This window comes from Myotis myotis, unplaced genomic scaffold, assembly GCF_014108235.1.
Source record: "Myotis myotis isolate mMyoMyo1 unplaced genomic scaffold, mMyoMyo1.p scaffold_m19_p_10, whole genome shotgun sequence".
Lineage (NCBI taxonomy): Eukaryota > Metazoa > Chordata > Mammalia > Chiroptera > Vespertilionidae > Myotis > Myotis myotis.
This window is the reverse complement of record NW_023416314.1, coordinates 7698087-7711823: the sequence shown is the minus strand read 5'-3', so window position 1 is coordinate 7711823 and position 13737 is coordinate 7698087. Positions and strand designations below refer to the sequence as shown.

The following is a 13737-nucleotide window of genomic DNA, read 5'->3' as shown; positions in this document are numbered from 1 at the left end:
GAACCCCTTTGTATGAATTTTCTCTCTCTCTCTCTCTCTCTCTCTCTCTCTCTCTCTCTCTCTCTCGGCCTTTAAGATTCTTTCTTTGTCTTTAACATTTGCTATTTTAATTGTGATATGTCTAGATGTGGGTCTCTTTGGGTTCATCTTGATTGGAATGCTTTGTGCCTCCTGAACTTGTGTGGCATTTTCCTTCACCAGGTTGGGGAAGTTTTCTGTCATTATTTCTTTAAACAGGTTCTCTGTTCCTTTCTCATCCTCTGCCTTTTCTAGTACTCCTATAATGTGAATGTTGTTATGTTTCATGTTGTCCCAGAGCTCCCTTAAGCTATCTTCCTGCTTTTTAATCCTTTTTTTCTATTTGCTGCTCTAATTGTGTATTTATTTCTACCTTGTCTTCCAAGTCACTAATTCGGTCCTCTGCTTCATCCAATCTACTTTTAATCCCTTCCAGTGTGTTCATGTCAGACATAACATTCTTCATTTCTGTCTGATTATTGTTAATGACCTTTATATCCTTTCCATGCTGTTATAATTTGCACTAAATTCCTTTAGCACCTTTATAACCATTATTTTGAATTCTAATAGGTTGCTTACCTCCATCTTACTTAATTCTTTTTCTGCACATTATTTCTCTCACTTGGAGGTTGTTTCTATGTCTCCCCTTATTGGCTATCTCTTTATATTTGCTTCTATGTTTCAGATAGAAATGCTACGCCTCCCAGTCATTGTGGGATGGCCTTATGTAGAAGGTGTCTTGAAGTGTCCAGTGGTGTAGACTCTGTTCACCTGAGCTGGATGCTCTAGGAATGCCCCTTGTGTGCACGGTTGGGTTCTCCTGTTGTAATTGAGGCCTGACTGTTGATGTCTCATTATGGGAGTGATCTCCCCTCTCATTTGCTGCCAGTGAGGTTCAACCCCAATGTCTTCGTGCCACCTGTCTAGTGGTCAGGGACTCCTCAGCCCAGAGGCTGGGTTTGCCTTGAGTCTTACACCTTGATTGACCCTATTCTGGGTTGTACTTCCTTTCCCCCACAGAGCTGATCCCACAGGTGTCAGCTGCAAGCACTTGGGGCTCTGCTGGCTTTTGCCTTGCTGAGCAGTCTGGGATGGTATCTGTGGGGTAACCCAAACTGCTGTTTCTAATTAGAACAGGCAAAGACTCAAAGCCTCCAGAGAACCACCTCTGCCTGCAGTCTGATTGGATTCAGTCTGAGTATCCTCAAGCAATGGTCCACAGGTGGGGTAAGAGGTTTTCCAACAGGGTGGGACAATTGCTTCTGCCAGGAGGCTAATTCCTATTCTAGGTCTCTTTATAGGCCTCAGAAACTCCATAGGGTGGGGCAGAGGATTATACATAGTGTGGGTCAACTGCCTTTCCCCCAGGCAAAAACATCAGGATGGTACAGGTTTACCTGAGAAAGATGACCTCTGCAGCGTGAGGGAATGACTCAGCACAGGAAACCTGGGTGTCTGCCTTCCAAGCCCTATCCCCAGACCCCCCAACCCTGGCTTATATTTATGCAGCTCCAGTCCACTCTGCCCACCCTTTGCCAAAACACAAGGAGAGTGGCTGCAGACAGAATTTTGTGTGTTGGCTTTTTAAGAGGGTGCCTGCATTTCCATCTCTCTATCCCTGGCAGAAAGCAACCCAGCTGTTTTTCACAGCCAGATGTTACATGGACACCTTTCTGAGTTCTGGTCCTCTATGCTGGGAGGGCCCAGCTTGAGGATTAAACCCCAGAGTTCTCAGTGCCAAACCCCAACAGCTGAGATATCTCTCCGTACTTCAACTGCTATCTGTGGGAGCCCATCCAGCCCTTTTGTACCTGTGCCCTTCCTACCAGGCTCTATGAGGTCTCTGCTTTCTCTCTATGGTTACCAGGGTTCTCTCCAGGTAGTCCTCAGTTCATTTTTCAAGATGGTTCTTCTGTATTTTTGCTGTATTTCCAGTTTGGTACTGGGAGCATGTCTGTGAGCTTCCACTTACTCTGCCACCATTTTTAATCCCTTTAGGCCATCCATTTTAAACTCCCATTAGAAAAATTAGGTTGACCAATTAAATTACATTCAAAACATATATAAATACCATTAAAACAAACAATTTTAGAAGAAGGAAAGCCTAATTCCAAAAATGGAATCTGAACTTCTGGGGACTGAACCTGAGAAACAAGGGGGAGGCAGTCAACTAACTACATCATAAAATTGCCAGCCCTAATGACTGAAAGGTTGATAAACAAAACCTAACCAAAAAACGTAAAGGAGTAGCAGCAAGTGAGAAGAAAAAAGAGAGTAGAGATGATTAATTCCATCTTGCCACTGGACTAATAACATAAGAAAAAAAGATTCTTGTGCAGATTTCACTGTTTAGTATATTTAAACTTACCACAAACCCGATCTAGAATCAGACAAACCAGACTGAATATCCCTGGACCAATCATCAAATTGTTCTTGTTCATACAGTTTAAACTGCTCTAAGAGATCTTCAGCACTTCGATGGAAAGATCGATATCCTGATGAATCAGACAAAACAGCCTCTGCTATCTTGATGGTATCATCCACCTTAATAAGCCAAATTACAAGAATATTATTTAAAATCTAACAAAATTAGCATAAAATAAGCCCCATTCTCTGATCTTAGAAATTATTTTCCCATTCATCTATAAATAGTATAATAGAAGATTTTCCAGTGAATATAAAAATATCAACCCCTAGTTTGCTTCTAAATTATACAACCTCAGGACAGCAAAACACAGAGGAAAATGCATACAAGGCATAATCTGAAGGTTAAAATAAGGGAAATTCAGGTGAAACTCCAAGAATTTTGCAACACTCCTAAATATATTAAACATCAGTTTGGACCCTTTGCTAAATGCTCTGGTTAATATCTCAAACAATGATTAGTGCAATTTGAATGGCAATTTAAAGAAGAGACATTCCTTTCCTTCATAACTGTACAAAGGACAATGTAGCACCTCAGAAAGCTGACAGAAAATTAAGCAGCATCAAAGTAAAACATCAAAAATACAAGCTTGAATAAGTAAAAATCTTGAACATGTTAGCCTTAATAGTACCCTATAGCCGTGCTCTTCTCTTGAATATTTTTTACAAAGACGCTTACCTGGAAAACTGCAATTTGAATGACAAATGGTTTGATAATTATCTCTATACAAGGAATGAGAAGAACCATTACAAACTCCTCAGCACACTTTTTTCAGAATTCTACTTTTCACATAAAAATTTAATGGATATACAAAGAAAAATAGAAAATGTCTTTTAATGTTTTCACTACAATTCTAGAGTGGTTTCTATATTAATTTAGCAGATTTTACAATTATTGTTCTTCAACTTTTATTAAAATAAATACCTTCATGCCCTGACTGGTTTGGCTCAGTGGATAGAGCGTCGGCCTGCGGACTGAAGGGTCCCAGGTTCGATTCCAGTCAAGGGCATGTACCTTGGTTGCAGGCACATCCCCAGTAGGGAGTGTGCAGGAGGCAGCTGATCGATGTTTCTCTCTCATCGATGTTTCTAACTCTCTATCCCTATCCCTTCCTCTCTGTAAAAAAATCAATAAAATATATTTAAAAAAATAAATTTAAAAAAAATACCTTCAGTTCCAACTGGCGAACCCAAACTATATTATTGACAACCTCTGAAAGGTTTTTGCCAGAAAGTGGTCCAGATGCATCACCAGGAATTCCTCGGCTCCGGTTCTCAAAATCTAATCGAAAATCTATAAAATTTAAATCAAATAAATGATTACACACATTTAGCAAAGATTTCCTAAAGGCTTTTGATGTTCCACGAACTATGTCAAATACTGTAGACAGAAAAATAATAAGAGTTGGTCCCTTAATGTAGTCTTAATCCTAAATGGTATACAACATAGAAAAAAGTGAGCTACAAAAATATTTTCTCCAGCAAACACTATATTTTCTGATAAACTTTTACCTTTAACTGAGTCCACAAGCCTTGCCAGTAAAGTTTCTCGTTCTAACATCAATTCTTTGCTTATAATTGGACGCTTCACCAACTCTTTGTATTTCAGAAATGCTTGAAGAAGCTAATATAAAATAAAATAAGTATATGTTTATCCCAAGTGCATTAACTTGGTATATACATATATATCTCCTAAAATAGCTTAAAGAAAGTATTAAATTTTAAATGTTTCAGTATTTTACCTGTTGTGGACTATCTTGAATTTCTGAAATATAATTTTTCAATTTTCCTGCTATTTTTCGTTCCACAGGTATAATAATTTTTTCATATTGAGACACTGCAGCTTTCCACAAAGGCTAAACAAATTGTCAATATTGTTAGACTTTAATATCTAAAAAACCTGCCTTTAAAAAGAACAACACAAACAGGAAATTATATTTAGAAACATATATATTCAACCTCAGTATATGGATTATATTGCACTGGATTCAGGCCAGTAAAAGGTTCAAATACTCGAGCCAGGATTTTCTCTTCACTAGCAGGTAAAAAATAGAGAAGCTTCTCATGAATTGTTCTAACATCCAAGACCTAAAACAAATATTAAAAAAACAAATTTATTTAAATAAGTAAATCTGCACAAATAGGTCGAAAACTTAAAGATACTGAGCAAGAATTTTTTACCTAGGTCCTCTGAAATGAAAACTGAAACTATAATTTTGAGAATTACTCCTCATCAATATTCAAAGTGATGCACAAAGACATACTGTATCAACACATCAATCAGTGTGCTCAAATCTAGTGAAAAATATAACATCTAAATATTTAAAAATGTACTTAAAGCTCATTTATATTATAGCTCCTCTCCTCCTTATCATAGTACTTCTGACAGTATTAATTCTGCATTAAATTGCAATTTTGATAATGAAACAATATTAACAATTCTATTATGTACCATTTACAAACTACAGGAAAACAAATTATTATATTTTGTATCTAAAATGTTCCCAATAATCAAAAGGTAATCAAAAAGGTTAAGTAAAAACACTATAATCTTCCATTTGAGTAGGAAATATCTGTACAAACTCATGATTTATTTTTATCCTGCTAAACACAAAACACCAATTTAACAAGCCTTCCAACAGAAAAGGCCTAAAAGCATTGATAACTAAGTAAAATTTAACACTTCCTCAACCAGAGTTTTGTTGCTCAATACCATTTTTTACTAAAAAGAGCCAGGCTCTTGGGAAAAATTACTAATTCCAGGTATGAGACAGAAAACATAAAAGATGGGCTGGTACATTTTGGGGGGCTTGAAAGTAAGGAAATTGTCAAAGAAACACTGGATTCATGAAAAAATGACACAAGAGCCAACTTACAGGGAGCACTCACTGCCCACACATAAAACAATGTAAATAAAATAATAATAACTATAATGAATGAAAACATAAAATATAACAACTCATGGGTTCATAATAATTCTTCAAAAAAACATTTCATTGATTACCAATGGAACTTACTATGATACTAACTTATTTATTCATTGTTTTTAAAAAGTGATAAAAGAAGTAATTGTCTACAGCTATTCCTACACACACTTTATTTCAGAGTAACTAATAAACTAATGAGGAAAAAGTTCTTCCACCATCACTAACAAATGTAGAAAAAACAACAGAATTAGAAAGTCCCCATTTTATATTTCCTCGTAATCATTAATGGCTGCTAAAATCATTAAGAAAAGAATGGAGAGCATTATAACAGATGGGTCAGACTAAACATACCTGAACCCACATATCAAACTAAAAGTTGGAAAGTACCTGTAAAGCAGCTGAGACAATCAGAAAAATTGAACACTGGTTAGATATAAAATAATGTTAGGAAATCATTATAATTTTGGTGGATGTGATAGTGGTATTGTGATAGTGGTATTAAGGATGAAAGTATATGATTTCTTGAAATGGCTTTAAAAATACTCTAGAAAAAAATAAAAGGAAGGCAGGGTAGACAAAGATGGAATAAGAACTAAATAATGTCAAAGACTATTGAAATTGAGCACTGGATACATTGGTATTCATTATACTATTTTACTTTTAAGTATGTTTTAAGTTTTTCATGGTGAAAAAGATTTTTAAAAATCCCCAAAGAACTATGGTTCCCATAAGCAGAAAAGAAAAAAGTCAGCTTTGCAATCTTTTCATATTCTCATTTTGCCTATCCCTTCAAGCTAAATATATGTCCTATGCTGAAATTCAAAAGTAATGAAAATTAAGCAGCTATTTCAAATATTTCCACTGAGTAACCCCCTAAAAAAGCTGTACTGCTTACAAACAATTTCAATAGCCAAGGGAATATCTGATAGCTTACATATATGGACAAGTGGGCTGGTTATCTTTTTTATAACAAAGAACAACAACAACAAAAAGACAACAGAAGTTCACAATTTACAAGTTGAACACACACCAAAGAAAAAGAAAGGCGGTGGAAACCAGCACTATCACACCAGATGACTGTCATAAACTATTTCACATGACCTTTAACCCTATTCTCTCCCAAAAATATAAAGAGTTTCTATCAGATGTAGTGCTTATAAGTTATAAAATACATTCAAAAACACGTGAGGACCTACTTCACACTTAAAGAAAGAAGCCAAGCCCTGGCTGGTGTGCTCAGTGGTTAGAGTGCCAGCCTGGGAACAGAAGAGTCTCAGATTTCATTCCCAGTCAAAGGCAAGGACCTGGGTTACAGGCTCAATATTGGCGGGAGGAACCAATGGAGGTGTCTCTCTCACATCGATGTTTCTCTCTCTCTCTCCCCGCCTCCTTCCACTTTCTCTGAAAATCAATGGAAAAAAAATATCCTCGGTGAGAATTAACAACAACAAAAAAGACAAGAGCCAAATAATCAAATGATACCTCTTCAAGGCGTTTGCCAAGTTTGTCAAGTGTTTCAGGGAAATATTTTTCATTTTTCCATGGATGAGGAACATAGCGCTGCCACACCTGACCTGTTAGATGATTACAGGCGATCACCCACTGTTCACAAATTGAAATACCAGCTTTCAGATTTTCTTTCACAAGATAATAAGGATCTTCCCATAGATTCAAAGTTCCCAACTTTCTCTGAACAAATCTTCCAAATGAACCACCTAATAAAACATAAAGCAAGCTTCTTAATGGAAATGTCTTTTTACAAAATAATTATAGAATACATAACTACAACAAAATTAACATACAAATTAGTAAACTAAGGTTCTATGAAATACCACAATGCACACCCTTAGACTAGCACTGTCAATAACAAATATTAAAAAAAAAAACAAGTATTTTTGCATCCTGCAATATATCATGTAAATCTTTAAAATGTAGAAATATATATACATTTTTTTAAAGGCTGCAGAGCCTACCATATGGATATAGCATGATGTAACTAATTCTCAATTGCTATTTGTTACAAACAATGCTACAATAAATATCCTTATGTACTTGTCTAATATTTTCTCAGGATAATAATGAGAAGGACATTTTCTGAGTCAAATGTATTTGCACTTTTAATATTGAGAGATAAGCCAATGTAATATTAAAGAACTTTTTAGTTCATTACAAAATAAGTTCTAAATTAATACATGCATAGGGACTAAAAATATATGTAAATTTAGTTATATTAATGGTCAAAGAATTTGACCATAATTTAAGTTAACCAACTATACACAAATAACTATTTAAATAATTATGTATCATTTGCTTTCAGAGTTACTTGAAGCAACAATTATTACTTTAAGAAGCACTTTTAGTAAGAACTTAAAGAAAAAGAAACAGAAAACAAAATAAAACAGGCTTCCAAAATTTCAAAAGTTTATTCTTTGCTGGTACCTATGATCTCTAAGAGATGTAACATTCGTGACTCAGGATACTGCTCATGCTCTGTTTGTCTCCACACATCATCAACAACATCCCGAGTAGTCTCCACCAAGTCAACGACTTCCAATAAGGACAGGCTGTCCAAGTTATAAAACTCCTAAAACCAAAATGCATTCATTTTTAAATATAACCATTTCTTTACCTTGGGCAATATAGTCAAAATGTTCTGACTTTTTCAACTGCTACAACTCTAACATTTGCCATATTATTTTCTCCTTTTTCTATCAGATGATATACTATTATACAAATACATAAATTTCTTCACAAACATAAATTTCATGAAAGCCAGAAAAAAAAATAAGAACTGCAAAAAAAATCTATTCATTTAATTGTAACTTTGGCCTAATTTTCTTTAACTTTGGATGCATTTATTTTATTTACCCAAATAAAAGTAGCCATAATGCCATATATACAATACCCAATGTAGTTGGCATATCTCCATTCATTTACTGCATTGTATGTTACCAATAATACAAGGTTGATTATTCTATATTTCATCACTGTTATAAAAAGAGTTTGAAATTATTTCAAATACTTCATTAAAATATTTTTGAAATAATACTGGAAACAAATAGAAAATTACTTTATTTTTTAAAGAATAGATTTTTTATAATCATAATTAAAATGGTCACTTATTTGATCTCTCTGTAGATACATCAAGGGATAATCAATCAAATAAGTAAAAAACTAAGGCTTTTTAAATTATAAGTTATTTCAAAATGCTAATCGGAATAAAGTGAACATTCTTTCAAAAGAACATATATTACCTCCATATAGATAAACCTCTATTAGTGTTTTAGGTTTTTGTTTTGCCCTATCTATCTGCAGAAAAGTAATTACGTTTGAGAAAAATATTTACTAGAGATTACAATCTAACTTTTAAAACTTTTATATTTTTTTAATGCTTTTATTGATTTCAGAGAGAGGAAGGGAGAGAGACAGACAGACAGAAACAGCAATATTGAGAGAGAATCATAGATCAGCTGCTTCCTGCATGCCCACTACCAGGGATCTAGTCCATGACCCAGGCAAATGCCCTGATCTGGAATAGAACCTGATCTCCTTGTTCGTGGGTCAATGCACAACCACTGAGCCACACCAACTGGGCAAAATGCTTAGATTTTTAACTTGTACTCATATTAAATACACATCTTAAATAAACCTTGTTATTTATGAAGGATATATTTTGTTTGTAACCATTAAGTAATGATTTTAAAACAGATAAATTTATTAAACGTACAATTCTAAAGTACTTTTATCAAAAACCTAACATATAATATATATGAATTACATACTCTTGAAATTGTTTCAAATAATTCTTTAAAATAACTGGCTCTTTCTTTACTAGTCTGTTTATTTCCACGATGAGTTTGTTCTATCCAAAACTGGAACTCATCATTTGGTGTAAGAATACCTGAAAAAATGAAAAGGAAAAAATATGTCAATTGAAAATGAAAAGCCAGAAAGTAATTTGGTTTATTCACAGATTTTAAATATTTCCTATATTCTTGAGGATGCATTGAAAAAAATATTTTGTAATTTCTATCAACAGAAAGTTCTTACTTGAATCCACCAGAAATAATAACAGCACCAAATTTATACTTCACATCAAGTTTATTGCTCAGAATGATTCCTGCATGCTTTTGTAAGCCAATCAGACCTATACTGTCAGTCTACTTACATCTATGAATTTGCTTCTCAAACACAAGGCTTTCCTAAATCTAATTCCAAAATCATTCTTGCTACTGCATATTACCAAACTGGAGATGATTATGATTTAATCAATCTTTGCAATTTAATTTCAAAATACAAGCAAATTAAAATAGTTTTACTTTTAAATGTGCTTTTAAATTTTCCAATGAACTAGACGATCTCTACTTGCCTAATCACATGCTGGAAATAAACGCACTATTCTTTCTGAGTCTGTGAAATTAAAAAAGCATTTAACTTACTAATTAAGCAATAAATACATTTTTCCAATATTTTAAAATAATGACTTATGTATGTCATATAAGTAATAATTTATCTATAGGCATAAAATTATAATTAGTTTCAGATAAAATACGTTTTAAAATAAAAGTCAATGCCTATTATCTTTACAAAGTATACAATTAGGGTCAATCCTCATTATTCAAGAATCAATTATATTTTCTATTTCTATGAATTGCACATTGTTAAAGATTACATTTTTGTCTTTTCCAAATCCATATAAATCTATTCACATAACAGAAGCTCAGGCTCAGCGAAGACCCAAACTTGTGGAAATAAATCTCTGAAGAAATATATTAATTTACTTATAAGATAATTGTTTTTTCTTTGATTAAGCTATCATTATATACCTCGTGTGTCATCTTCCTTAAATTTCATTTTTGATAAATTAGTGTCTGATCTTCGTAGAACTATACCCAATCCATCTTCTAGTTCACTCAAAAGATTCTGAAGTTTGGGATCAAAGTCTCTACTCCATTCCTGATCCTAATAAAAACAGACAAGAGCAAACACTGATCAAAAGCTTGCCAATCAAATTGACTTCCTAAAACACTACCAAAGAACTAAGCCCACACATGCTTATTTCACTCAAAGCTTGACACCACCTCTGTCTCATTAAGGGAAAAAAAAAAGTCATAATGGCAACGTAAGAGCAGTTTATGCATTTTTCCAATTTTCATCAAAGCTTACTTTAAAACTTTTTTAATTAAAAGAATATGCACTTTAATTAAAAAATTAAAATACTGATGATATTAACAGCATATAAAGTAATACATTTCTATGTATGAAAATTTTTATCAAAATCATCTAAGGTAAAAAAAAAAACGACTATACAGCTACTTTACTCACCTTTAACAACATTGGTGCAAACACCTGCCGTACTGCTTGATAAAGGGAATTTATAGGTGATTCTAACATAGATGAAACAAGAATGTTGTTATGTAGGTTCTGATCAGTAATCACTTCCGGTCTCAGCTTGAAAAACACCAGCACTTTATCCTTGGTGTCAGCAGAATCAATCTAAAGTGATAAATAAATGATTTTTAATGTTATCTTCATAAAAGTTAATTTTTAAAAGAAATGCTCCCTAAAATATTGTGTCCCTGTAATGTTATCCCTTGGGAAAAGAGTTAATATAAAAATAATTATATAGCATATGACAACCAATCTATCTCCGCTCCTTAAGAATAAATAAGACCTGGGCTCTGCCCTGACCGGTGTGCTCAGTGGTTAAAGCCTCAGCCTGCATACTGAAGGATCTCGGGTTCGATTCCGATCAAAGGCACGTACCTGGGTTCCAGGTTCAACTCCAGCCCCAGTTGAGGTGCATGCGGGAGGCAACCCATCAATGTGTCTCTCTCTGTGTGTATCTCCCCCTCCCTTCCAGTCTCACTATTAGACTCGGTGGCGGAGTGTCCTCAGGAGAGGATTAACAACAGAAAATGGAAACTTGGCAAATTGGATATCCATTCACTAACTTAAAAAACAAAAAAAAGAATATAATTGTTCTGTTCGGGAAACCTCCTTTGGTCAGGTGGGATGCAAGCCGCTGGGATGCCAGCGTGGAGACCGCCTTTGGCTCCTGGAGACCAGGAAGGCTGGAGCGGGACCGGCGTCGCTGCGGGTCAGATGGGGGCATGCAGGGCTCAGGGCAGGGTGCAGGGAGCCGTACCGCGTTAGAAAAGGACATGCCGGCGTCGGAGCGCTGCACCCGGAGGAGCATCTGGTTCCCGTCGTCCAAGAAGTTGTTGATTTCAGGACTGTGGTGCAGCAGCGGCTGGTCCCAGGGCTCCGAGTCCACTCCAAAGTAATTCTGGGTGGTAGTGAGGATGAAAAGCTTCCGGACGTCCTCGGCCCCGCCCGCCATCACTTGGCAGAAGGGGAGAGGGAAGGGCGCACAGGAAAGAGAAGGAAGAAGAAACCTGCGCGAGGGAATGGGGAGCCAGGCTCTGCTCAAAGCCGGAGCCCGCGAGGGCCTGCAACGCTCCGCGGAGCCCGAGCAGTCGCTATGGCGACGGAGCGCTGCGCGCCGCCGCGGGCGCGCAGGGACGTCCCCTCGGGCGCGCGCACGCCAGGCTCCTGGAGCCCATCGACCACTTCTGCGCGCCTCAGCTGCTCACCGCAGGCATCGATCGGGAGGGACTCCAGCAAGTTTGTGGCAGCTGGCAAAACCCGCCTTTGGTTCTTTCTCCCGGTTTCCCCTAACGCATTGTTAGGAAAGACACCTCTAGCGGCCAGGTGCTGCAGCGGGGCCTGGCTTTGGGAGGGCTGGGTTCCAGGGCTGGGTTCCTCTCCGCCCGCACCCTGAACAAACCGCTCTCGGAGTCCGGTTGCACAACTATAAAGTGGAACATACTGATGCAGAATTTTTGGACTGGAACCCGGATTCTTTGGCCGCCGAAGTCGAAGAATGAATCCACGGACAGAAGATGGTATGGCAAAGGTGGAAATTTATTAAAGAACAAGTACAGATTCCCACCTTGAAGCATCCATCTTATATAAAAACTGCTGTTTGAAATTTTAACCCTGCTATTTCTGGCTTCTGTAAATGCCTGCTGGCTTAAATAATAAAGAAAATAAGGCTACTCCCATTTCGGAGGGGCCATTAAACCTTCTCCAGATGAAGTTATCAGTGCTGGCACCAGGCCAAGCCTTTGGTCCAGGTCTCAAAGCGCCAGCACATAGGGCCCTTTAAGAACTTGCAAAGGGAACCAGAAAAACCCCATATTGGGGAGACAAAGAGGGTAAGATAGTATAAATACAGGAAACTTCCTGTGTGATTTCACCCAGAATTTGAGAGACATTTTCCTCTGGGCCCGCACATAATAAATGCAACTCCATCTCTCTAAGCATTGCTTGGTTCTTCTCCGGTTTTTCTGTAACAACCTAGGGAATGGGAAAGAATTTCACAGTACAGACTCCCCCGTGCGGAGGGGGAAAGGGTCCCACTGAGTTCCTTTCCCCTGGGGTTTACTAGTATAAAGGCTGCAGATCTTTGTGCCTTGATATTCCCTCTGATTGGTCCCTATTCCCTTGGACTGGTTACTATGGTAACTTTTGAGCATCTATCCTCTTACCACTGAACACCACTAGCCAGGGCCAGTAGAGATAGAAACATCAAGACCTACTGGCTGCCTCCTGCAGCCACCTGCTGGGGATCGAGCCCTCAACCTGGACATGTGCCCTGACCAGGAACGGAAACAGTGATCTCCTGGTGCAGGGGTCTACACTCAACCACTGACCCATACCAGGAGGGCCAGAATTTATTTTTCTTGTCAATGGTTTGCACTCATCCAACTCCTTTATCCTGGAGTTTTGTAGATCCCAGGGCTGGGGATCTTGCTCAGCTGCCTCTGCTGGCCTCATCTGTTTATCGGTGAAGCCTGGTGCCAGATATAGACAGTGGAAGCTAGGTGGACATTGTGAGGAAGGGACCCTTCCCTACGGTATGGGTGGCTATGAATAGAAGCCTCCTTTTTTTTTTTGCCTGAATGGGGCACCTGGAGCTAAAACCGTAAAATTGGGGTGTATACAGAGCTGCCATGTGAAGATTCTTTTCAATGCCTCCTATGTGGTGTTTCAACACTTTGAATGCTTCTCGGATAATACTGAGTAAGCACTGATCATAACTTTTTAAAGTTCCAAACTGACTTTCCTTGTGGTAAAGCAACGAATAAACTCCAGATTATTGAACTTCAAGGAAGACTTCCAAATCCATTTCTAGGAACAGTTATTGAGGTAGAGTTGGCCAGGAGGGAATGGTAAGCCACCTTTAAAGATTCCCTTCAAATAGTAACAGAACTTCTAAAGGTTCGCATGATTGGAGGAGAAAGGAGAAATTGACCTAAGGAATGTTAAAAATTATATGAATAGATGCATTGGATTATAGACT

At 37.0% G+C, this 13737-nt stretch overlaps 1 protein-coding gene across 3 annotated transcripts in view; it reads right to left on the bottom strand.

Annotated features, from left to right (window-relative positions):
* DYNC2H1 (dynein cytoplasmic 2 heavy chain 1) overlaps positions 1-12112 on the bottom strand; it is a 300856-nt gene extending 288744 nt beyond the window's left edge. Inside the window, exons 1-11 of one of the 3 annotated variants that reach the window (XM_036324418.1) lie at positions 11518-12112; positions 10695-10865; positions 10196-10331; positions 9152-9270; positions 7809-7953; positions 6852-7084; positions 4402-4530; positions 4185-4298; positions 3955-4066; positions 3612-3736; positions 2387-2562 (exon numbers count right to left, since the gene is read on the bottom strand). In XM_036324418.1, the coding sequence (XP_036180311.1) occupies positions 2387-2562; positions 3612-3736; positions 3955-4066; positions 4185-4298; positions 4402-4530; positions 6852-7084; positions 7809-7953; positions 9152-9270; positions 10196-10331; positions 10695-10865; positions 11518-11712 (1655 nt within the window). In that variant the 5' untranslated portion in view covers positions 11713-12112. The remainder of the gene's footprint in view (positions 1-2386; positions 2563-3611; positions 3737-3954; positions 4067-4184; positions 4299-4401; positions 4531-6851; positions 7085-7808; positions 7954-9151; positions 9271-10195; positions 10332-10694; positions 10866-11517) is intronic. The other 2 variants (XM_036324416.1, XM_036324417.1) reach the window with 2 other exon arrangements.
* Between the last annotated feature and the right edge of the window lie 1625 nt (positions 12113-13737).